Genomic DNA, 20492 nt, shown 5'->3' with positions numbered 1-20492 from the left:
GGGGATTGGACAAATTCATGGAAGAAAGGCAACGAAAAGTCTGTCGGTAGCTGATAGTTATGATGGCTCTTGGAAGCCTCAGTGTTCAGAGGTAGTATGTGCCTGATGAACGCTTGCCCTTGTGCCTGGCTGGGAGGTTTCTTGGAGGCATCTGCCTGTCTGCTCTGGGAAGCAGCATGCTAGCCTGTGGGGGGGCCTTTTTCATCTGATCCAGCAAAGCTCTTCTTAAGTTGGACTGTGATGAAACATCTGTTGATCTACTATAATCCATCTGCTCACCACCGTAATCTGACCATGTGAAATGAGCATAAGGTTGCAAACCTGAGCACAGTCACTTGGGAGAATAAGGACCGATGAACACAGCGGGAATGACTGACAGATAAAGTAGCCCAGGAGCATATTTACTAGCCTCCACGGTAGCCTTAAAGCATCAAGAAACGGGCTTTGGCCATGCCTCGTTGCCTTGTCAGGTAGAAGGAATCAAATCCTTACTTGCCATTGGCAACCAGTCAAGCAGCTCTTTACAACCCTGGACTGTGCATAAGTTTGTTCAGGGCCAACTTTGTTGTGCCACATCTCCACTTTTACCGCCACCCTCCCTTCAGACAATTTCCAGTAGCTCTAAACCAGGCTGCTGGCAATGTGGTGCCCTCCATTTGTTGTTGGACTGCAATTCCCATCAGCCCTAGCCAGCCAGGCCAAGAGTCAGGGATGCTGATGGGAGTTGCAATCCAAGGTCATCACGTTGGCTCTAAACCATTAAAGAGACTTATTGCAGAGAAAGAAGGATTCATTCACTTGATTCTGTAATTGTTAAGAAGCACCTAAAATAGAGGCTTAAAAGTCAAGAGAGGAGATTCTTGACCCCTAGTGAGGTTTGTAAATGAGAACTACACACATACAAGAAACATCAAAGAAGCAGATTTTGCCTTCCCAAAGTCAGAAGCTTTGAAAGAGTACTGTCAAATCCCAAATTACACCACTTGTTCCGTCACCTCTCTGATAAATTCCCAGTGCAAACATCAGACAGCTGCTTTTCACTCAAGCTTGTGGCTTGCATACTGAACATTCTTATTCAGAAGATTCAAATGCCTTCAGGGAACCCAGCTATAAGGCCATCCAGAAGGCAGTGGTATGATTTGACTGGGCTGATTTCCTTGGAGGAGATGCAGGAACATCAATGATACAGAAAGCTTTTTTGACTAGTTGGTCAGTACCATTGATTGGTGATCAGTTTCCTGTTTTGCCTTGTTTTGTTGGAATGGGCCTCCATTGGTAGAGAGCATGCACACTGTTGTGTTAGCATAGAACTGTTCGATGTACACCTTATTGAGGGGAAACTTCCTACTGGTGTGGAAATCATATATTGAACAGATGGAAAGCTTTTTAATCTCAGTAGGCTGAATGCAAAAAGTAAGGCAATGTCAACCTCTGTCGTAGAACTTCAATATGCCAATGATAATGTAGTCTCCGCACACTCAGAGAAAGATCTTCAAATATCCTAAATGTCTTTGCAGAAGCATATGGAAAGCTTGGGCTCTCAACTAATATTAAAAAAACCCAAAGTGCTTCATCAACAGGTGCAAACTAGTCCCTCTGTAGCACCATCAATCCAGCTTAGTGGTGTGACATTGGAGAACGCTGATCACTTCCCCTATCTTGGCAGCCATCTCTCTGTAGAAGCTGACATCAGTGCTGAAATTCAACATTGTCTGACCTCTGCAAGTGCTGCATTCTCCCGAATGAAGCATAGAGTGTTCGAGGATCGGGATATTCGCAGGGAGACCAAAATGCTTATTTACAAAGCCATCGTACTACCGACCTTACTGTATGCCTGTGAAACATGGACCATTTATAAACGCCACTCCCAACTTCTTGAAAGATTCCACCAACGCTGCCTCTGGAAAATTTTGCAAATTACTTGGGAAGACAGACGGACTAATGTTAGCGTTTTGGAAGAAGCAAAGACTACCAGTGTTGAAACAGTGATCCTTCAACATCAACTTCACTGGACCGGCCATGTTGTTCGAATGCCTGATCACTGTCTTCCAAAGCAGCTACTTTACTCCCAACTTAAGGATGGAAAACGGAACATCGGTGGACAGCAAAAGAGGTTTAAAGATGTTCTCAAAGCTAATCTAAAAAAATGTAAAATGAACATTGAGAACTGGGAAGTCTTGGCCCATTAACATCCCAAATGGAGGTCGGCTATTATCAAAGGTGCTATGGACTTTGAAGAAACACAAATACAGGGCGAACGGGACAAACAAGCCAAGCGGAAGGCACGTCAAACATATCCTCATTGCAACCATCTTCCATCTAGAAACCTATGTCCTCACTGTGGGAGGCTGTGTGGATCCAGAATTGGCCTCCACAGTCACTTAAGGACCCACCATTAAAGACCTTATCTTGGAAGACAATCTTACTCGGCCACGAGTGATCGCCAGTGATGAAAATGATGATGATGATCTGCCTGGCAAAGGGCCCTGTGTGATACAGAAGCTTACACATGTCTTGGAAATAGTCTAGAAGAGATTATCTTGCCTAATTTGAACCCTGAAAAGTTTACAGCAAACATTGCTCTAGGGCAACCTTTCCCAACCTTTGGCTCCCCAGATGTTGCTGGACTACAATTCCCATCATTCCTGACAGTTGACCATGTTGGCAGGGGCTGATGGGAGTTGTACTCCAACAACATCTGGGGACCCAAAGGTTGGGAAAGGCTGCTCTAGGGAATTATGGCTAGGTCTGGCTAAGGCAACCAGTAGATTCCATTAAACCTAAAACTCTTGAAAAGTTGACAACATTATAAAAAAATCTGAATTTGAATTTGTTGATTTCTGGGAATTTTCAAATTTGGATTTTTTTTAGTTCATTTGTAAGACCCTCTTTAAAAACAATCTGAATTTGCGGTGTTGGTAAATTTCAAATCAGTCATGCCAAATATAAACTTGTCTAATTAAATGTTTAGTGTCCCATCTTTTCTGAAACCCCTAAACAAAAAGGAATAATAATTGGGAATGTAACAAGAAAAAATTGAGTTAGATGATAAGAAATCTGAACATTTGCAGTCAGAATTTTCAGCTTGTAGTTTAAGCTGACTCCTGCATTTTAATCATAGTCATGCGAACATTCCTGTAGATGAAAAGAACAGCGGGCAAAGAAGTAGTTCTTAATTGCAGAAAAGTTTGTGAGAGGAGGGGACAGGAGAGCCCTCTGGTGGATTGTGCAGGAACTCCAACATATGTCGGAGGCTTCCGCATGGCCTGGAGTTTTCATGAGGTCTGTGGAAGCCATTCAATTGTCCATTGTTAATTTTTTCTTCTTTGTCCATTGTTAATCTGAAATGCTTAGCATTAGAATGGTAGCTACTCAGTCCTTGTCTCTTAGAAAGGGTGAACCATTTAGGTTTCTGTAACTCAAGTGCCAGTTTATGGAAACTTGATGGTTCTCTAACATCACAGCTAGTTGCCCTTGGTCCTACCAAATGCCAGGAAGATCCCAGCAATCCTGTGCTAATCTCTTAATTGTACTTCTCTGTTCTAGCTGTTAACGGCGGACAGGGAATGCAGGCTGGCCGGCCCCCATTTGAATTCTGCAACCCCTTGGAGCTCAGGACAGCAGTGCCTTTCCCTGCAACAAATGGCAGCAGGCCTCATCCTGGTTTGGCATCTGAGCAAGGCAGGGGGGCCGTGCCTGGACCAAGCCCCTTCCAGCCTGACACAGGTAGGTCGTTCCGTGACACTGGAAGGAAGGGCAGTATAAAGCTGCAGCACCCGGTGGCTCCAATGCCAGTGGAATCCGCTCTAGGGTTTAGTCTGGACTTCCAAGGAGCTGTCCAAGGTGCTGAAAGCGGATACCTCCATCTCACTGACATGGAGCCACCAGCCGATCCTTCTTCCAGCAACCCTTTGAGGTAGACATTGTAAGAAACAATGACTTTAACAAAGCCACCCAGTGAAGCTTATGGCTAAGCAAGGATTTGGACTTCCATGTCCAAATGCAATGCCCCTATGCACAGCTCTGTGGTCCCTCCCACCCACCCCCTTTTTGCTGCTGTTAATTATCACCATCATTAAATTTATTTCCAAACCACCCTTCTTCTGAATATAACAGGGTGGCATATAATGTAATGTAAAGCCATACAATAGTAAAAATAGAAATCATAGAAATTTAACATTGAAACAAATTAAGCTAACAGCGGAGAGCAATCTCAATGACTCCACTTCCTCCAAAAGCCCGAGCAAATAAATGTGTCTTTAAAAGGCATGTTTAACTTGCGCTAGGGAATGAGCAGTGTACTCAGCCCAACATGTAAGCAAATGCAAGTTTCCAGCCATCCAGCTCAGTCTTTCACCCTAAAGGAAGGCACAGGAGAGAAAAAGAGGCAAGTTGAAAGTCAGTGAGGAAACCGTCTTTGCTACAGAACCTGAAAGTCAGCTCCTGTCATTGTCCCAGTGACCAGATGGGAAGATCTGCACTATGGCATTATAAAGTGTGTGGAAATTTTTACAAATCATCACAGCCTTAGCAGTTATTGTGCATTAAATCCCAAAGTCCCTTGTTTTGTCAGGGATACCACCTCTGGGATATCAGCACTTCTATTTTGCAACAAGGAGGTTTTCCCACTGTAGCTCCAGTAGCGCTGTTGCTAAATTCACAAACAGCAGAATACAGCATTTCTGGCCATTTCAATCACTGCAAAGCCCATCCTGCAGTGTCAGGCATCCCCAAGCAACAAACAGATTGAAGAATTACAGTGTCAGTTTTTCAAAGCCTATGCTGAGATGTGGCCTGGGCCCCACATTATGTAATGATGGGCATTGCACATGGCTCCTGGCAAATGCCACAAAAGAATCAAATCTTTTGGTGTAAATCCATGTTCTGAGCCCCAGTGAACAGCCTTAGGAACAGATTTCTGTCTAGAGGGTTTCAAGCCAACATTCCTTCTCCCTCCTCTCCCACCTCGTTCAGCATATTTGGGAGAAAAGATGACCTTGAAATGCTACTCAAAACAAAAGATGAAAGCCAACTTGTTGGCAGAAAGGGGCTGGTAAAATTGCAAGTTGTGGTTTACTCACCTCCAGGCCAAGAAGTCGGTATTTCTGGGATACAGAACAAATAGTTGAAGGATCAGGACTGCACAACTGGTTTACAAATTTTAGCCTGCAAAGTCTTCTCGCTGTTAGATTCAAAAGGGGCTTAGCAACCCTGGTGGATTGATTTAAATCAAGGCGATTTAAATCAGTGATTTAAATCAGCAAGAAATATAGGTCAATTGTAATCATGGATTAAAATCAACTTTCTCTTTGATACTGCTTCATATATTTCCTAAACAATGGTGCAAATCTGTCAAGTAAACCATGTACATTTACCCTATATAGAGCACTCATAGCCAGGGTTGCTCAGGAATTCTAAGAAACCAAAAAATCAATGCATTTCTGAAAGGTTCAGTCTGTCATCTTGATTCAAAATGACATCCAGTGGTATCCAAACGCAGATGAAAAGCTGCCCGTTAGTCTCAGGAACGATTGTGTAAAATTTGGTTACAATATCTTGAGAAGTGTCCGAACGATAGCAAACAGAAAAACAATTTTCCAAAACATCTAGCAGGTTGTTTGTTTGTCTGGCTGCACCTGGCATCATGTTTTTCACACTGTGAATATTTTGAATATTTTCTTCTTCTTTTTTAATCTCTAAAGGGATTGTATTTAAAATATTCCTACACAGGGGCTTTCTTAAGGCCAGCACCCCTGACAGTTTGTAACACTAATAGCACGATACTATACATGCCTACTCTTGAGGTCATTGGGGCTTATTCCTAGGCAAGTTGGTGTAGGATTGCAACCTCAATATGGAAATACAGGGACCTGCCCCCTGGACAATATTGCCTTCTTTCCAGTGTTGCTCTTTTCAGCTTCACTGTCTTAACCCAGCCACACCCTGCCTTCTCAAAAAAGTAGCAAACAAAAAAATGAAATGCCCACGACTGACAGGTCAGAGGAAGATATCATACCCATTGAGAAAACTAGAGCAGGTTATATCCATCAGGTGAAAGTGAAGTGCCAATGTTTGGTAGGGAGGATGTAAATATTCGTATTTGAGATATGGTCAAATCGGTTCTTCATTTGCAAAGAATAGGGTGTTTTATAAGCAGGCTTCTTGTGAGTTGCTAATAGCAGGGGTGGATTTTTTTTTTTGACAATTTGAATCATATTTTTAAAAATATTAATGCTGTTTATTAAATATTAACTCAGTCATATCTAGGTTTATTTGCTTGGTTTTCACAAGATGCGAGCGTGATAGATCCAATTTTCTTCAGAAGAAAGGAACATTAGAAAACAGCAATGATGGCTCAGACCAAAAGGCCACTTTAGCACAGCATTCTGCCTCCAACTATGGTCAGCCAGATGCCCCAGGATGCTCACAAGCAAGTTTTGGATGGCTGCAGTGATTTTTTTTTAACACTGCTAGTAGGGGGTGTGGTACATGCCTTGCCATTTATGAGCAGGGAAGATCTCATTCTCAGAAGGAGCCTAGAAATAAAGAACCATTTCATTGGGCTCGATAGGATGGCCTGGAAGGACTTTTGTTTTGGCCTCTGAAATGCAGAGTCCACAGCCAAGATCGTCATCTCTGCTTTGAGTTGCCAGTTGCACTTCCCATGGGCAGCAATAACAAGGGTGAATGACCCCCTCCCCCGTGAGTGGGTGAGCCCCTGAGCCCCTCTCCTCCACATGGCTCATATCCTTGCTCAGCTGTACTCAACAGCACTGCTGCTGTGGCTGACCCTCCCCTTATCTTCTTGTTGCCAGGCAACCCTTATGAACACTTCATTGCTGCTGCACAGCCAGCGCAAGAACAAAATGCATTCTCTTCGGCTGACTTTACTCCTCCCCACACACCCATGGCTGTGTTCAGACTTTGCTCTTCTCACATTCTCCGCCACGTTCTCCATCCAGGCACCGGGAGGAGGGGCTGATGGCGAGTGGTTGGCCTCCCAGCAGATACTCAAAGCCAGGGGTGCATCTCTAGAGCATGTAAAATATTTTAAAGAAAAGAAGCAGTATGCATGTTGAACCCTTTGCCTCTGAGGAACCGCAACCAGACCCTCCCTCCATGTCATGTATTGCTTTTGGGCAGGCTTGTCCCAGGGCCATGAGGCAAGGGTGAGTTGGTGCAGGGCAGGAGACTGATCTGAATCTATGGGGCAGAGTCCATTACAACATTCTCCTGCACATGCCCCAGTGAAATACACAGGGGTGGCTTACTGCGCTGTTGGCTTCCACTCATTTAAGTGGGGCCTGGTGTAGCGATTAAGGTGCTGGACTACGACCTGGGAGACCAGGGTTCGAATTCCCACACAGCCATGAAGCTCACTGGGTGACCTTGGACCAGTCACTGCCTCTCAGCCTCAGAGGAAAGCAATGGTAAAACCACCTCTGAATACCTCTTACCATGAAAACCTGATTCATAGGGTCGCCATAAGTCGGAATTGACTGGAAGGCAGTCCACTTCCATTTTAGTTATAGCAGCTCCTGGAAGACTCTCTTTGCTTCTTAGTGAAATATCAGGGCTTAATCCAAAACAGAGAGCCAGTGTGATGTAGTGGTTAAGATGTTGGACTACGACCTGGGAGAGCAGGGTTTGAATCCCCACACAGCCATGAAGCTCTCTTTGCTTCTTAGTGAAATATCAGGGCTTAATCCAAAACAGAGAGCCAGTGTGATGTAGTGGTTAAGATGTTGGACTACGACCTGGGAGAGCAGGGTTTGAATCCCCACACAGCCATGAAGCTCACTGGGTAAACTTGGGCCAGTCACTGCCTCTCGGCCTCAGAGGAAGGCAATGGTTACCCCCCTCTGAGTACCTCTTACCATGAAAACCCTATATGTAGGGTCGCCATAAGTCGGGATAGACTTGAAGGCAGTCCATTTCATTTTTCATGTCGGAGAGCATCCTGGTGGATTGTGCCCTATGTTATTTAGGAGTGTGGGGTAATACTTAGATTTTTCTGTGTGGAGCACCAAAATATCCCTGGTTGTAGACATAAAACACATTTGACAACTTTGCTCCGCCCTCGCCCACTTTTTCAGTCACTTTGGCCTGTCATTTAGAAGGAAGTCCTCATCTGAAACGGAAGCTTTTGAGTGTTTCCAACGCTGCTTCTGATTGGCTCATCCCCTTATAGGGATTTGAAGATTTGTATCTATGTCTTCTGGATCTACAAAGGCCCTTAAAAGGATCTCCTAATGCTTCAGCTAAAAGACCAGACTGGTCAATTGGCAGGCTACAGCAAACCTGTAGCACAACCTTGACTCTGTCATCGTGCACAAGCTGTGCTCCATTAGAGCCAGATGGATGAATGTACCTACACTCATTTAGATTTCACCCTGCACTGCCTTTGCAACTACTGTAGTTAGCAATGGCCATGGCTGAAAAATATGAACTGAATTGAATAAGCACATAAAAAGAAAGACACTTTTCCATTTACAGCCTCCTTAGCCCTAGTTGAAAAAAATGGAAATGGGCTGCCTTCAAGTAGATTCTGACTTATGGCGACCCTATGAATAGGATTTTCTTGGTCAGCGGTATTCAGAGGGGGTTTACCATTGCCTTCCTGAGGCTGAGAGGCAGTGACTGGCCCAGGGTCACCAGTGAGTTTCATGGCTGTGTGGGGATTCGAACTCTGGTCTCCCAGGTCGTAGTCCAACACCTTAACCATTACACCACTCCCTAGTTAAGTCTTGGAAATATTATTCCTTAGACTTGTATATACTTTTAAAAAACACTGATTTAAAAGGAATCCTTTTAAAAGGGGGGCTCCGAGATTTCTGGTTCTTCCCTGGCAGAATCCCTTATCCTTACTGCGCACTCCCCCTCGCTTACACACACACACACACACGTTTTATTCCTCCACCACCTCTTTTCCTTCTAGAAGTCCCAGGGTCTTCTGCTGCAGGGGTATTTAGTTTAAAAACTACAAGGGGGCTGGATGGTGTGTGTGTGTGTGTGTGTGATGTAGCCTTTGGGTCCAATGCACCAAATGAGCACACAAAGACCCAGAAAACAGCCATATCATTAATCAGCAGATCCCTTCTTGCCCCTCCATGCACTGCTGGGTTTTTACAATCGCTCCCCTTGTGAAAATGGATCTGGCTGTGCCTACAATTCCTGTCTAGCCCAGCACTGACATTCAGAATGGGAAATCTTCTAGCTCCTCACTTGGTATGCCATCTTCTTCTGCTGAGACAAATGGAGTTAGTGCAATTCCACTGGCTGCACAGGGCACTTTTTACATTGTGCCCATTGTGTACATTGTCTATTCTACTGAGAGTCGACAAGAGCTGTTTAGGCAATCACACTTGGCGCTGCCGTACCTTTAGGGCAGATGTGGGGAACCTTTGACCCTCTTGATGTTGCTGAACTACAACTCCCATCAGCCCCAGTAAGCATGGCCCATGGCCAGGGAATGATGTGAGCTGTAGTTCAGCAGCATCTAAAGAGACAAAGATTCCCCGCACCTCTTTAGAGAAATCAGTGGAACACCTTGTAAGGCCAGGTAGGTGGCAGCTAATTCACAACTTGTACCTCAATATGGCAAGGAAGCATCTGTTCTACAACTCTTTGACATTCATTATTCTCTGTGCCTGGAGAGAATGCTGTCCCCCATGGCTGCCTTCTTTTGATAAAGAGAGCTTCCAGCAATCACTAAGGGTAGGTACTAAAGTGAGGCCTGAATATTCAAGATGCCTCATAGGAAACCATTTGGAAATACATAAATGATGTTGCATGGAATGTCAGGCTGTGTCCTTTGGTACCTGAGCTGTGGGATGCCTGCGTCTCCTGGACCAGCTTTCCCCGCGAAATAGCCTCAGCATCCTTGGTGTCCTCTGCCTTTGCCCTATGACACAACTGAGACAAGACTGGAATTCTGCTTCCTCCCCAAGTGCCGTTTAACCTTTTCTCTCCTCCCTCGCTCCTTCCCTAGGTTTGTCCGAACTGGAACTGGGAGTCTCAGATCATCAGTTTGGGCAGCCAGCAATGGGGGAGCAGATCCCCTGGGCAGATAATCCCGTGACCTCCATTAATCGAGGACCTATGAGCAAACCAGACGAGTAAGTGAAGGGGCTTTCCTCCCCGCTGCCGCCTCCACCTCACCACCTTGTTAGATATTCCAGGTAGGGTTTGTGGGCACATAGTGCTGTTCAAAAGGGGATACAGGATGAAGACTGGCCTTGCCCATTTGGAAACGTCGATAAGCACCTCGTTATTTGGGGATTAGCTTTGGGGATAACATCCGTATATACAAATGTGTGTGCAATGTATGTATGCAATATAAACAGTTGTATATTGGAAATAAAATCTTAGACGTGCAAGTTGCATGACCCTTCTCAAGAGAAACAAGAAGCAGGAAGAACAGAAGGCCAGATTAGCCTGGCTCCAGTTGGTTTTTCCATGCGACGAGATCAGTGGATTGTCTGAGGGAGATGAACCATGGCTTAGCCCCAGGTAGCACAGCAGCAACAGGACCAGGGAGAAGCGTATAGCGGCCACCATCTTTGCTCCAGAAACCTGCTCATTTCCTTGTTCATGCTAAGTCCTCCTTTAGATGTTTTCCCCAGAGATGCTTGGATGAGGAGACAAGCAGAGATGCTTCCATACAGAGTATCTCTGTGGGGATGCGTGTGTGCGGAGGGAGGGGGGACTTGCTTCTCTATGATTCTCTTAGACATTTTGATCAAGAAAACTATTTAAGGTTGTGCCATCTAGTGTGTGACCCCAAACCATTGCTTCCATGAGTGAACACTTGACTTGAATTGTGGCGCTGAGAGACAGCACAGCACACCATCTTCACAGTTTGCAGCTGTTGCCCCTCCCCATGCCTCAACTCTGCGTCCTCCTCACGGTTCCATCTTATGCAATATCCTCCACCCTAGTCCTTGTATAAAGAAACGCCTGTAAAAACAAATCCTAACCATTTTTGTCACTGCAATAGCAAATGGGGAGAGGGACAATAATTCTAGGCAGAGATGCACAATATCTTGTGATGGCAACTTGGAGGACAGAAATATCTCTCTTCTCTCCCCCCCTCTCGGGGCGTCCTCTCTCCTTTCCCCTGATAACAAGCAACATGAAGCTATTTTGGAATGCCTGAGGTGCTCAGGACAGCCAGGAAGAGCCCCAGTTTGTGAGATCTAAGTGGGAGAGGATTCCAGTTTCAGGTTCCTGGCCTGTGCCCCAGTTTTCCTTTCGGCAAGCCGCCTTGAAGCTGAAATGGAGTTGGACACATAAAGCTTATTACGTCCCCCTTTGTTATTAATCCAGCTTTTCCTCAAAGGTGGTGAGGTTGTGACTTGCTGCTGCAAGATTTGTGCCAAACCGGACTGGAGGGAAGCTGCTCCCTTCCGAGTCTGAAGATCTCCTGCAGGGAGGGCCACCAGGAGCACCTTTCAAGGGCCAGCTGTGGCTGCCACATGGTGGTCCTTTGGAAGTCTCTTGGAGAGGGGGTCCCTTCTTTTTCCTCTGTATTTGTTTTTATTTTGGTTTCGGGGAGGGATGCGAGGAAGCCAGTTGTTGTGCACTGTGAAGGGATTGTATAGCTGAGACAAGGAAATGAGAGTAGGCATGGGGAAAAAATAAGCTGCTTCTCCATATTTAACTTACCTTTTTTTTGTAAATTACACTATTTAATTTCCTTCATATTTAATTTATCTCTTTGACTCCCTTTAACTGCTTCCATGAATTGGATTGTGGGCACCTCCTGGGACAGGGTTTCTTTTTGGAGAGGGTGGGGGGTTTAAAATGGCTGTTCTTCACTCTGATCCCACAGGATAAGGTGGGACACAAGATATAAATGACTGCATCCATTTGAATAGCCCAGCAGCTCTGGGGCCTTCTGCAAGCCATGCAGCCCTGGTTCTGCTTCTTGAGACTTCTGGGACCATTGGTGGCTGGTGGCTCCATGTCAGTGGAGCGGTGGAATCCGCTCTGGGTGTTATTCCAAACTTGAAATGTGCCCCTGCTGCTGCCACCCCCCCCCAGTCAACTTTTCAAAGAAAGTTGAAGTTCTCAGGAAGCTGAATTCTGGGCCCAGTACCACATTCTACACTATTTCCCTACAACATCATGGCACACCCACTGCCCTGCCTCTGGTGCATTCTGTGCCTCTGTGTTCCTGGCTTGTTCTCTGAAATTTTGGAAAAATTAGACCTGAACCCAGGGGCCTTTGCCTGAAAACTTAGGCCCAGTTCACCCGAACAAACAGAAACAGTGTTATGGAGCCTTCTGTCCAAATCAACATTATGCAAATCTGTCGGTTTTCACCACACCTCCACAACACATGCTGGAGCCTTCTGTTGCGCCACTCCTTTGAACAGCCTTTCATTTCAAGCAGCTGTCACCCCACTGTTTGTTTGAGCGGATTTGGACTGAAGGGAACAATTTTGGTCTCCTCGCTGTGTTTTAAACCGTGCACCAGCTTGCACCCATATGAAGAATATCCTGGCCTGCTCATGCTTGGTGATGCTGGAAATACAAGAGCTATTTCTCAGCCTGGACATCTTTTAGTTCATTTGCTTCTTTGTATTTATATATTGCAGGAAGGATTTTTTTTACACTAAAAAACTCTCATACAGGTACACGCTTTTAAAAGGCCAGAATTCTCATTGAGTGTAAGCTGATTAACAAGCCCAGATTTGACTGTTGCTGTGTTCTGTCTGAACTGGCCCTTTGAGCTTGCTTTTGTGCCTGACAATTTGCCATCCCCGACTCTCCATGGTCAGAGATTTCTGTACCATTTGTGGGGCACCTTACTGACTATCATATAGAGCAAGGTCAGTGCAGCTTGGTCTATGATTTTAGCTGTGGAGAAGCTGTGCCTTGTTGTGGACTAGCTTTTAGCTTATATCGCTTTATCTCGCCTGGCTTCCCTTTTTTTGAAGACCTTGTTTCTCTCCATAAAGCATGTACATTGGCAACTGTGTGTTAGGCTAGATTGCTTCCTGTGGGTTTACATGTGCTCATCTGGAGTTAACTGTGTAGACTTGCTGACTCCTCAGGAACTTTTGGCACTGGGGACTCTGGCTTTCTGACTTTTTCCAGTGAGTGTGATATCCTTGCTTCTGGAGATGCCAGGCCCAGCAATCCCACTGACTTCAATTGGTTCCATCATCAGGATTATTACACGCTCACACAAAGGAGTTTGGAAAGCGCTTTCCAGGTTTCAGGGAGGGCGTGGAGTGCATGGGAGGGGGGCATCTGTTTACTGCCAGCTCTTTCTTTACCCAAGCCTGTCCAAGTTTTGGTTTCAGTTGACATTGCTTTATATAGAATCATAGAGCTTGGAGGGGCTTATAAGGCCATCGAGTTATAGTACTAAAAAACTGGGGGGATTTCACCCAATGAAACTGATTGGCGGTGGATTGAGGATTGGGGAAGAATGACTTGTTTTACATAGAGCATAAGTAGTTTGTGGTATTTCCTACCACAAAATGCAGTGATGGCCAACAGCTGAGACAACTTTAAAAAGGGATAATGGCAAACTGCTATCACTCCTCCATGTACAGAGGCTGTGTACCTCTGGACACATGATGCTGAAGGCATCCCCTTCATCCCTTGCTTATGCTAGAGAGATTTTGGCTGCTGATGGAAACCAAATGCACAGCTGGATGGACAGAACCTACAACCCAACCTTAGCTTGTTGTGTTTTTTGGAATATTACACAAAAATTGATAGATGATGTTCATTGATATCTTGGGGTGAAAGTTGCTCCCAGACTTTTGGAAATTTTGCACTAGGTTTGTATACAAGAGCACTGATGGTTTTCCACACAGACCCCAAAATGGTTGTGTGTATATTGGCAGAAGGGGCCCTTAAAAAACTACCTTGAGTCTCAAGGCAGGTAACTAAGTACATTTCTGTGTCTTTACATGTCTTGTTTGCATTGCCATTCCTACAGCCATTGCATCACTTCTCAGCTGGATGAGCTCTTATGCCCTCCCACAACCCCAGAGGGACGAAACGATGAGAAGGCCCTTCTTGAACAGCTGGTATCCTTCCTGAGCGGGAAAGATGAGAATGAGCTGGCAGAACTGGATCGAGCGCTTGGCATCGACAAACTGGTCCAGGTAGTGAGCTCTCCTCTTGGATGTCAGGGCATATGTGTCTGAGCCCTGAGGTCTGATCTTGTTTGAGACTCGAGAAGGGGGTTCAGCATCTGGATCTCGTGGCCAGCAGATGGGAGTGAAAAACTTGCTGGAAGCATAGCAGAAAACAGTCTTAGCCTTGTGCCATACCAGTTTTGATTCCAAAACTGGAATTAAAAATCTCTCTTGACACCACTTAGTACAAAGACCTCCCTAAATATCCACTCTTCCTTTCCTTTGTCCTGATGGTTTATACTCTGAGACACTGACTCACTGCAATTAAGAAAGGAAACTTCTGCAACCTGGAAAGCCAAATCCCACAAAGATGGAAACATTACAGATATTCTTTGACAATTTCACCTACTACATCAGCTTTTGGTTGATCTTGTTACAGCCCACTTGGTGTATACATACCCATTCAGCATCACAGACTGTGAGACTGTGCCTGCCAATAGAGATTAGGGACTTAGTTCTGGCAGAAAACTGTGTAGTAAAAGAGGAGGAGAGAAAATCAACACATTTTGAGGAGTTAAGGGTGAAGCAGAAGCTCTTGTCCCATCCCACCAGAACAGCCTCCTTCACGGTTTCAGAGCTTTTACTTGATACAGAACACATCCCCAAGACAGAACAACCTTTCAAAGCAGGAGGGTCTCACTTCAACATTAAAAGGAACGTGGGTGAAAAGGGGTACTGAACCCCTCTTCCCCCCACCCCACCTGGCACCATATCTCCTCACAGGCAGTTGCTCTAGGTTCTTTTCTCTCTTCATGGTTCAAATGCCAAAAGTGAGCCAAAACCACACATAGCTTTCCTGGCAAGGGAAAGCTCTGGGTTTATTTGTTTGTTTTCACCCTACCCCAAAAACTTCCAAAGGCAATTTGCCCTCTTCCCCTCCCGTCCTTGTGGTGGTAGACAGTTGAAAGCCACTTCACCTGTTACTTTTTTTTAATGTACACGTAGGCTTTTCAAGGGTGCATCTAACCATTTCCTGTGTGAATGCAGCAGGCATATACTTGTGATCACGTCTGCTTGGCAGATACACACTCATCATGGGGTCGGGGTCGGCTGCTGCTCCCGGTCAAGTGTCCCCTTGCTGATGCACCTGGGTTTACTGTTGGACAACAGTGAAACAGCCCTCAGCGTGACAGGATGTGCTGAGTGTTTGGAACCATGTTGAAACTCAACTTCACGCTTGCTTCCCTCTTTGAGCAGGGAGGCAGCCTGGAAGCACTGACAGAGAGGTTCCAGCCGCAACAAGCCACGCCTCCTCCTCCTCCTCCTCTCGTGATGGATCAGAAGCCTGGCATGTACCCGCAGCCGTATCCCTCGGCCTCCCCGACCAGCAACCTCCCCAGCCCTTTCCCTGGCATGGTCAGGCAGAAGCAGCCCTTTGGCCCTATGCCAGTCCAGGTCCCGCCACCTCGTGGGGCCTTCCCCACCAGCATAGGGATGCAGCCGCGACAAGCCCTCGCCAGGCCTCCGACGGCACCCAACCAGTTGCGGCTGCAACTGCAGCAGAGGCTCCAGGGGCAACAGCAGGTGAGTCCTGGTGTGGCGTAGCTGGTCCACCCCTGCCCTTCGCTACTGGAGTCCTGCCACCTTCTGGCCGGGCTGAAGTCACGGCAGCCCTCCAGGCCCACTTCCATTTGCTGAAGGGTTCCTTTTACTGTTTTCATGAGCTTGGGCCATTTTGGGGAAATAGTTGGGGGGGGCACCGAATCACCCTACGGAGCTGCCAAAGGACATGGCTGGTCCTTGCCCAGTCTCAGCTGCTGTCCGAGGTGAGCTGCAAGGCTGCTTTTATTCCCGGGCTTTCACTTAACATGCCACTGATGCTTCTGGGGTCCATTCTTGGGTCTGGTATCTCCTGACATCAGAGCAGTCGATGTGGAGGGGGGGAAAGAGCATCTCTGTGTGGAGCATTTTTTAAATTATTTTTGTTGTGCTTTGCCATTCCAAGAACAGGGAAAAGATGCCACTCTTCCCTACCTGGCTCTGCTTCTTCTCCTCTCCCCTCAAAGTTCTTTTTGGCTACATAAATGACTACCCACCCTCTCCTTTTGTGGCAAGCGTTATTGGCAAAGGGGGCGGGGTGTTGAACTGTGCCCAAATGACATTCTGCTGAGCTCCAAGGTCTCCTTCCTTGCCTCCTCTCTAGTTGATACACCAAAACCGGCAGGCTATCCTGAACCAGTTTGCAGCGAATGCTCCAGGGGGCATCGGCATGAGGACGGGCATACCACAACAAATCGCGGCACAGGTAAATGCCGTCTCGGTAGTTATTAGGCCCAGCACAGCTGAGGTTGGGTGTCTGTAGAGCTTAATCCCAACCAACTGGGGCTTTGAACTTGTTTGTTTCCTGGTACTGTTTCAGGCAGGAAAATGGTGGGTTTAGGTTTCTGTCTTGTTGTTTTGCTCCTTGCAGAATAATGGTGCTCACATGCTTCATGAATGAAGGTGTCAAGGCTAGCGAGTGGCTCCGTTGTAAGATGCCTGCTTTAAGACTGTCCACCAAGCTGTCTCCCCTCTTCAGCCCTCGAAACCCTGCTCCCCAGATCCAATGCATGAGGGCTGATCAGGGTTTCCGAGAGCCAATTCATTGTTCTTGGGCGCACAAGTAATCTAGCACATGAAGCAGTCAGCCTGAGGACCAAGTGGCCTTCAAGTTGCTCTGTCTTGGGACTGGATTGTGAGATGAATGTGGGAAATGGTTTCACTGGGGCGTGATATGAAAGAGCGCTTAGGCACCTGTTTTGTTTGCACCCAGCTGTTGATGCGCAGGACATTTTCAACACGTTTGGGGTGCACAAAAACACTTACTTCAGAATACATTCAAAGCTTGTTTTTCATATTCAGGGTCTAAATTTAGATATTGAAAACGGGTTTGTACTGTAGGACTGAGCCCCAAGGCAACGCGCAGTAAATTAAGTCATAATCAAACCCTCTAGTGTATACTCACTCACTTCTTACACCAGTCAGTGCAACAAATGTGTTGCCTCTTTGCTAGATGACTGCTCCACATTTTTCTAGTGTGGCTTCCTGGAATGTAGGACTTGGAGTTTGGCCTGCAAGAATTTGCAGGTCTGTTGATTGCAGGAGCCTGGTCAAAGCCTGCACACCTGAGATTGCACATTAAGTTAGCTTTCCCCAGCTTGGTCCCTTCCAGACGTTTTGGACGACAACTCCCACCAGCCCCAGCCGACAGGGTTGTGGGAGTTGGAGTCCAAGATGTTTGGAGGGCATCGGATTGGTGTGTTGGCTGCTGGTTCCAGTCTGAGCCTGCACAGAAAAAAATTGCGAGTGGCTTGTGCTCAGTGAACATATCCCAGTGCTGTTGAAAAGGTGCTCTGTATGGAGTGATGCTCCATGAGATCATTTTATAAACCGCTTGATTTCTAGTTTGTTCAATACGGTCACCTGAATATATCAATGAAGTGTAGCAGCAGTAGCGAAAATAGCAACTGTGTTTGGAAATGGAAATCAAACAGGAAGTATCGGTGCATTCCACACATCTGTGTGCCCGTGTTTAAGGTATTGTGTGCAATTCTGGTTGCTCCCAAAAGATAGCATTCTTCAGCTGCTGGGATAGGTGATCCAAGAGATAGATCCTTCACCTTTCTTACGGAGAACAACTATAGCAGTTGGGGCTAGCTAGCTTAGAAAAATGATGTATAAAATCTTAAATGGAGAAAGCAGGGTTGTCCCTGTCATGCCTCAGGGTGGAGTGACCTGCCTCAGGTGGGCAGAAATTGGTGCCTGAATGGTGTAGCAACAATGCTTTCGTGCTGACCTTAGCAGGGCAATTGGGAAGGAAATGCTCTCTGCTTCCGTGCAATGTCTTGGGGGCTGGAACTGGTGAACAGACGGAAAGTTCAGCCCTTTTTTTTCAAAATGCAAAAATGTTACTCAGCACAATCCAATGATCACTGCCATAAATGGCTTTTTAAAATGGCAGCGAGAGATAAACCTCTGTTTCAGTGATACTGACAATCCAGTGATGGGGATGAACAACAATGAACATAAGAAGAGCCGATAGCCGGATCGAAACAAAGTCTTACCTAGTCCAGCACCCTGTTTCCCACAGTGGCCAAGCAGAAGCCCCACGTAGGAAGGCCACTATCCCTATTTACTCAGTCCACGCCATGCACAATTTTATAAACCTCTTATTATGTGCCCCCTTACTTGCCTTTTCTCTAAACTAAAAAGCCCCAAATTTTGGAACCCTTCCCCAGTAGGAGAATTGCTCCAGCCACCCTAATTAGCGTCCCTCTGGGCAGGAATGAAGGGAGCGCTTCATTTTGGATCCAGCAAAACATCCAGGACTGGGAGGTTCCAAGAGGCAGAAATATAACAACATTGTGCTTCTTCCACACAATAGGCAAGGAAGGTGTGTGTGCGTGCGTGCATGTGGGGCGAGGGGAAGTGACAAAGACATTGACCACAGACTCAAATGACATTGGGTGGAATGCAGTGCTAGTCCAACTCAGAGTAGACCTATTGAAGTTAATAGACATGACTAACTTAAATTCATTAATATCAGTGGATCTGCTCTGAGTAAGACGTCGTTGAATACAACCCATTAGTTTCAGTGTTGAGGGAGAAATTTGCCTGAGTTTGCATCTAAAAGCGAACTTACTTTGCCCTTTCTGAAACAAATGCAGCCAAACACACAGCCCTCCTTTGACATTTGCACTTTGCTGTATCTGGCAGTGCAGTTCTCCAGAAATGCATATACCACGTAAAGTGTGCATAAAAATGCATATTTCAGCAAAAAATAACATACAGAAATATGTTACGTGTGGAAACGTGAAGAAGACCTGAACCAGATTGGAAAAATGAGAAACTGAGAAAACCTGAAATGGGCCGCTTTGCCTGTCCCTAGTGCTCAGCGTGGGAACACGCACGGAGGACTTTTCCCAGGGCTGACCTGGATCATCTTATCTTCCGTGTCCCTTTCACCCCTGGAGGGCCTTTTTGGAGAGCTCCTTAACAGACTGGTTGCTCCCCCACCTGCCCCCCAGCTCCTCCTGGAGAGCCTGCTTGCCTCTGCAGCCCGCCTTCCTCCCCCAGCCTTCACCCCCCCTCCTGCTCTTCCTCCCCAGCCGCCCCTGAATGCGCAGATGCTGGCCCAGCGCCAGCGCGAACTCTACAGCCAGGAGCACCGGCAGAGGCAGCTGATGCAGCAACAGGCCATGCTGATGAGGCAGCAGCAGAGCTTTGGGGGCAACCTCCCTCCCTCGGCCAGGGTCCCCGTGCAGCTGGGGGCTGGGCGCCTCCGCCAGGTTCCACCACAGCAGTTTCCCTTCCCCACCAACTACGGTACAAACCCAGGGAACCCCCCTACCTCCACCAGCCCCTTCTCACAGCTGGCATCGAACCCAGAGGCAGCACTGCCCAGCCGCAACAGCATGGTGACCCGGGGGATGATGGCAAGCGTCGGAGGACAGTTTGGCTCCACGATGAGCCCTCAGATGCAGCAGAACATCTTCCAGTATTCAGGGTCAGGTGAGTCTTAGGCTGGGCCTCCTGGGGAGGGGGGTGGGTTGCAGAGAGGGAGAGGGATGGGAAAACAGCCTCATCCAAAGCTCATGGTTTGCCCACCTCTTCTCCTCCCCATCTTCAGAAAATGAGGGTTGCAGCTCTCCTAGTTGGAATGGTCAAAGGCCACCTCTGGCTGGAGGTGGGCAATTCAGAGGGCAGAAAGTGCTTTAAAACAGGCACTTGTGCTTGGTGCATGCGCTCCTCCCCCACCATGTCTGGTCAAACACACTTTGCAAGGTTTTGTGTTCTTCAAAAACCTACAGCCCCTGTTTGCCATGACAGTGAGGCAAAAAGCAATGGATCTTCTTTCAACTCGTCACGCGCACACCAGACATTTAAAGCCATTGGCTTCCCCCAGAGAATCCTGGAAACTCTAATTTGTTAAGGATGCTGGGAATTGTAGCTCTGTGAGGGGCAATCGACAGTTCCCAGGATTCTTTGGGGGAAGCCATATGCTTTAAATGTGCTTTAATGTTGTATTTTAAATTGCCTTGATGCACCCTGGGATCTTTGCATGAGGGGGGGAATAATAACTTAAACTTCTTTCTTCTTCTCCTTCATCATTATTATTATTAATAATATTAATATTATTAAATGTATGGTGTGAATGTGACAGAAACAAGCATAATCTTCAACCTCTTGTTAGAGGTTAGCTGCTAACTTAGCATTTTGCAGGCTTGTGTGCTGCCTTTGGGATCAGCCACGAGATCTACCAGTGGTCACAGCCTGTCAGACTGCAAGGCGTATGCACATCTTCCCCAGCCAAGTAAGCAAGGACTTTGGGGGCCATTGGAATCACCCTGT

The 20492-nt window shown here is 46.7% G+C and overlaps 1 protein-coding gene across 10 annotated transcripts in view; it reads left to right on the top strand.

The window, feature by feature from the left end:
* Positions 1–20492, top strand: part of NCOA1 (nuclear receptor coactivator 1) — a 393348-nt gene that overhangs the window by 360825 nt on the left and 12031 nt on the right. For 8 of the 10 annotated variants that reach the window (XM_061625852.1, XM_061625846.1, XM_061625848.1 and 5 more), the window contains 6 exons: positions 3547–3726; positions 9992–10118; positions 13961–14129; positions 15360–15686; positions 16306–16407; positions 19250–19652. In XM_061625852.1, the coding sequence (XP_061481836.1) occupies positions 3547–3726; positions 9992–10118; positions 13961–14129; positions 15360–15686; positions 16306–16407; positions 19250–19652 (1308 nt within the window). The remainder of the gene's footprint in view (positions 1–3546; positions 3727–9991; positions 10119–13960; positions 14130–15359; positions 15687–16305; positions 16408–19249; positions 19653–20492) is intronic. The other 2 variants (XM_061625854.1, XM_061625855.1) reach the window with 1 other exon arrangement.

Source organism: Rhineura floridana, chromosome 4 (assembly GCF_030035675.1).
Source record: "Rhineura floridana isolate rRhiFlo1 chromosome 4, rRhiFlo1.hap2, whole genome shotgun sequence".
Classification (NCBI taxonomy): domain Eukaryota; kingdom Metazoa; phylum Chordata; class Lepidosauria; order Squamata; family Rhineuridae; genus Rhineura; species Rhineura floridana.
This window is presented reverse-complemented; position numbering and strand designations above follow the sequence as displayed.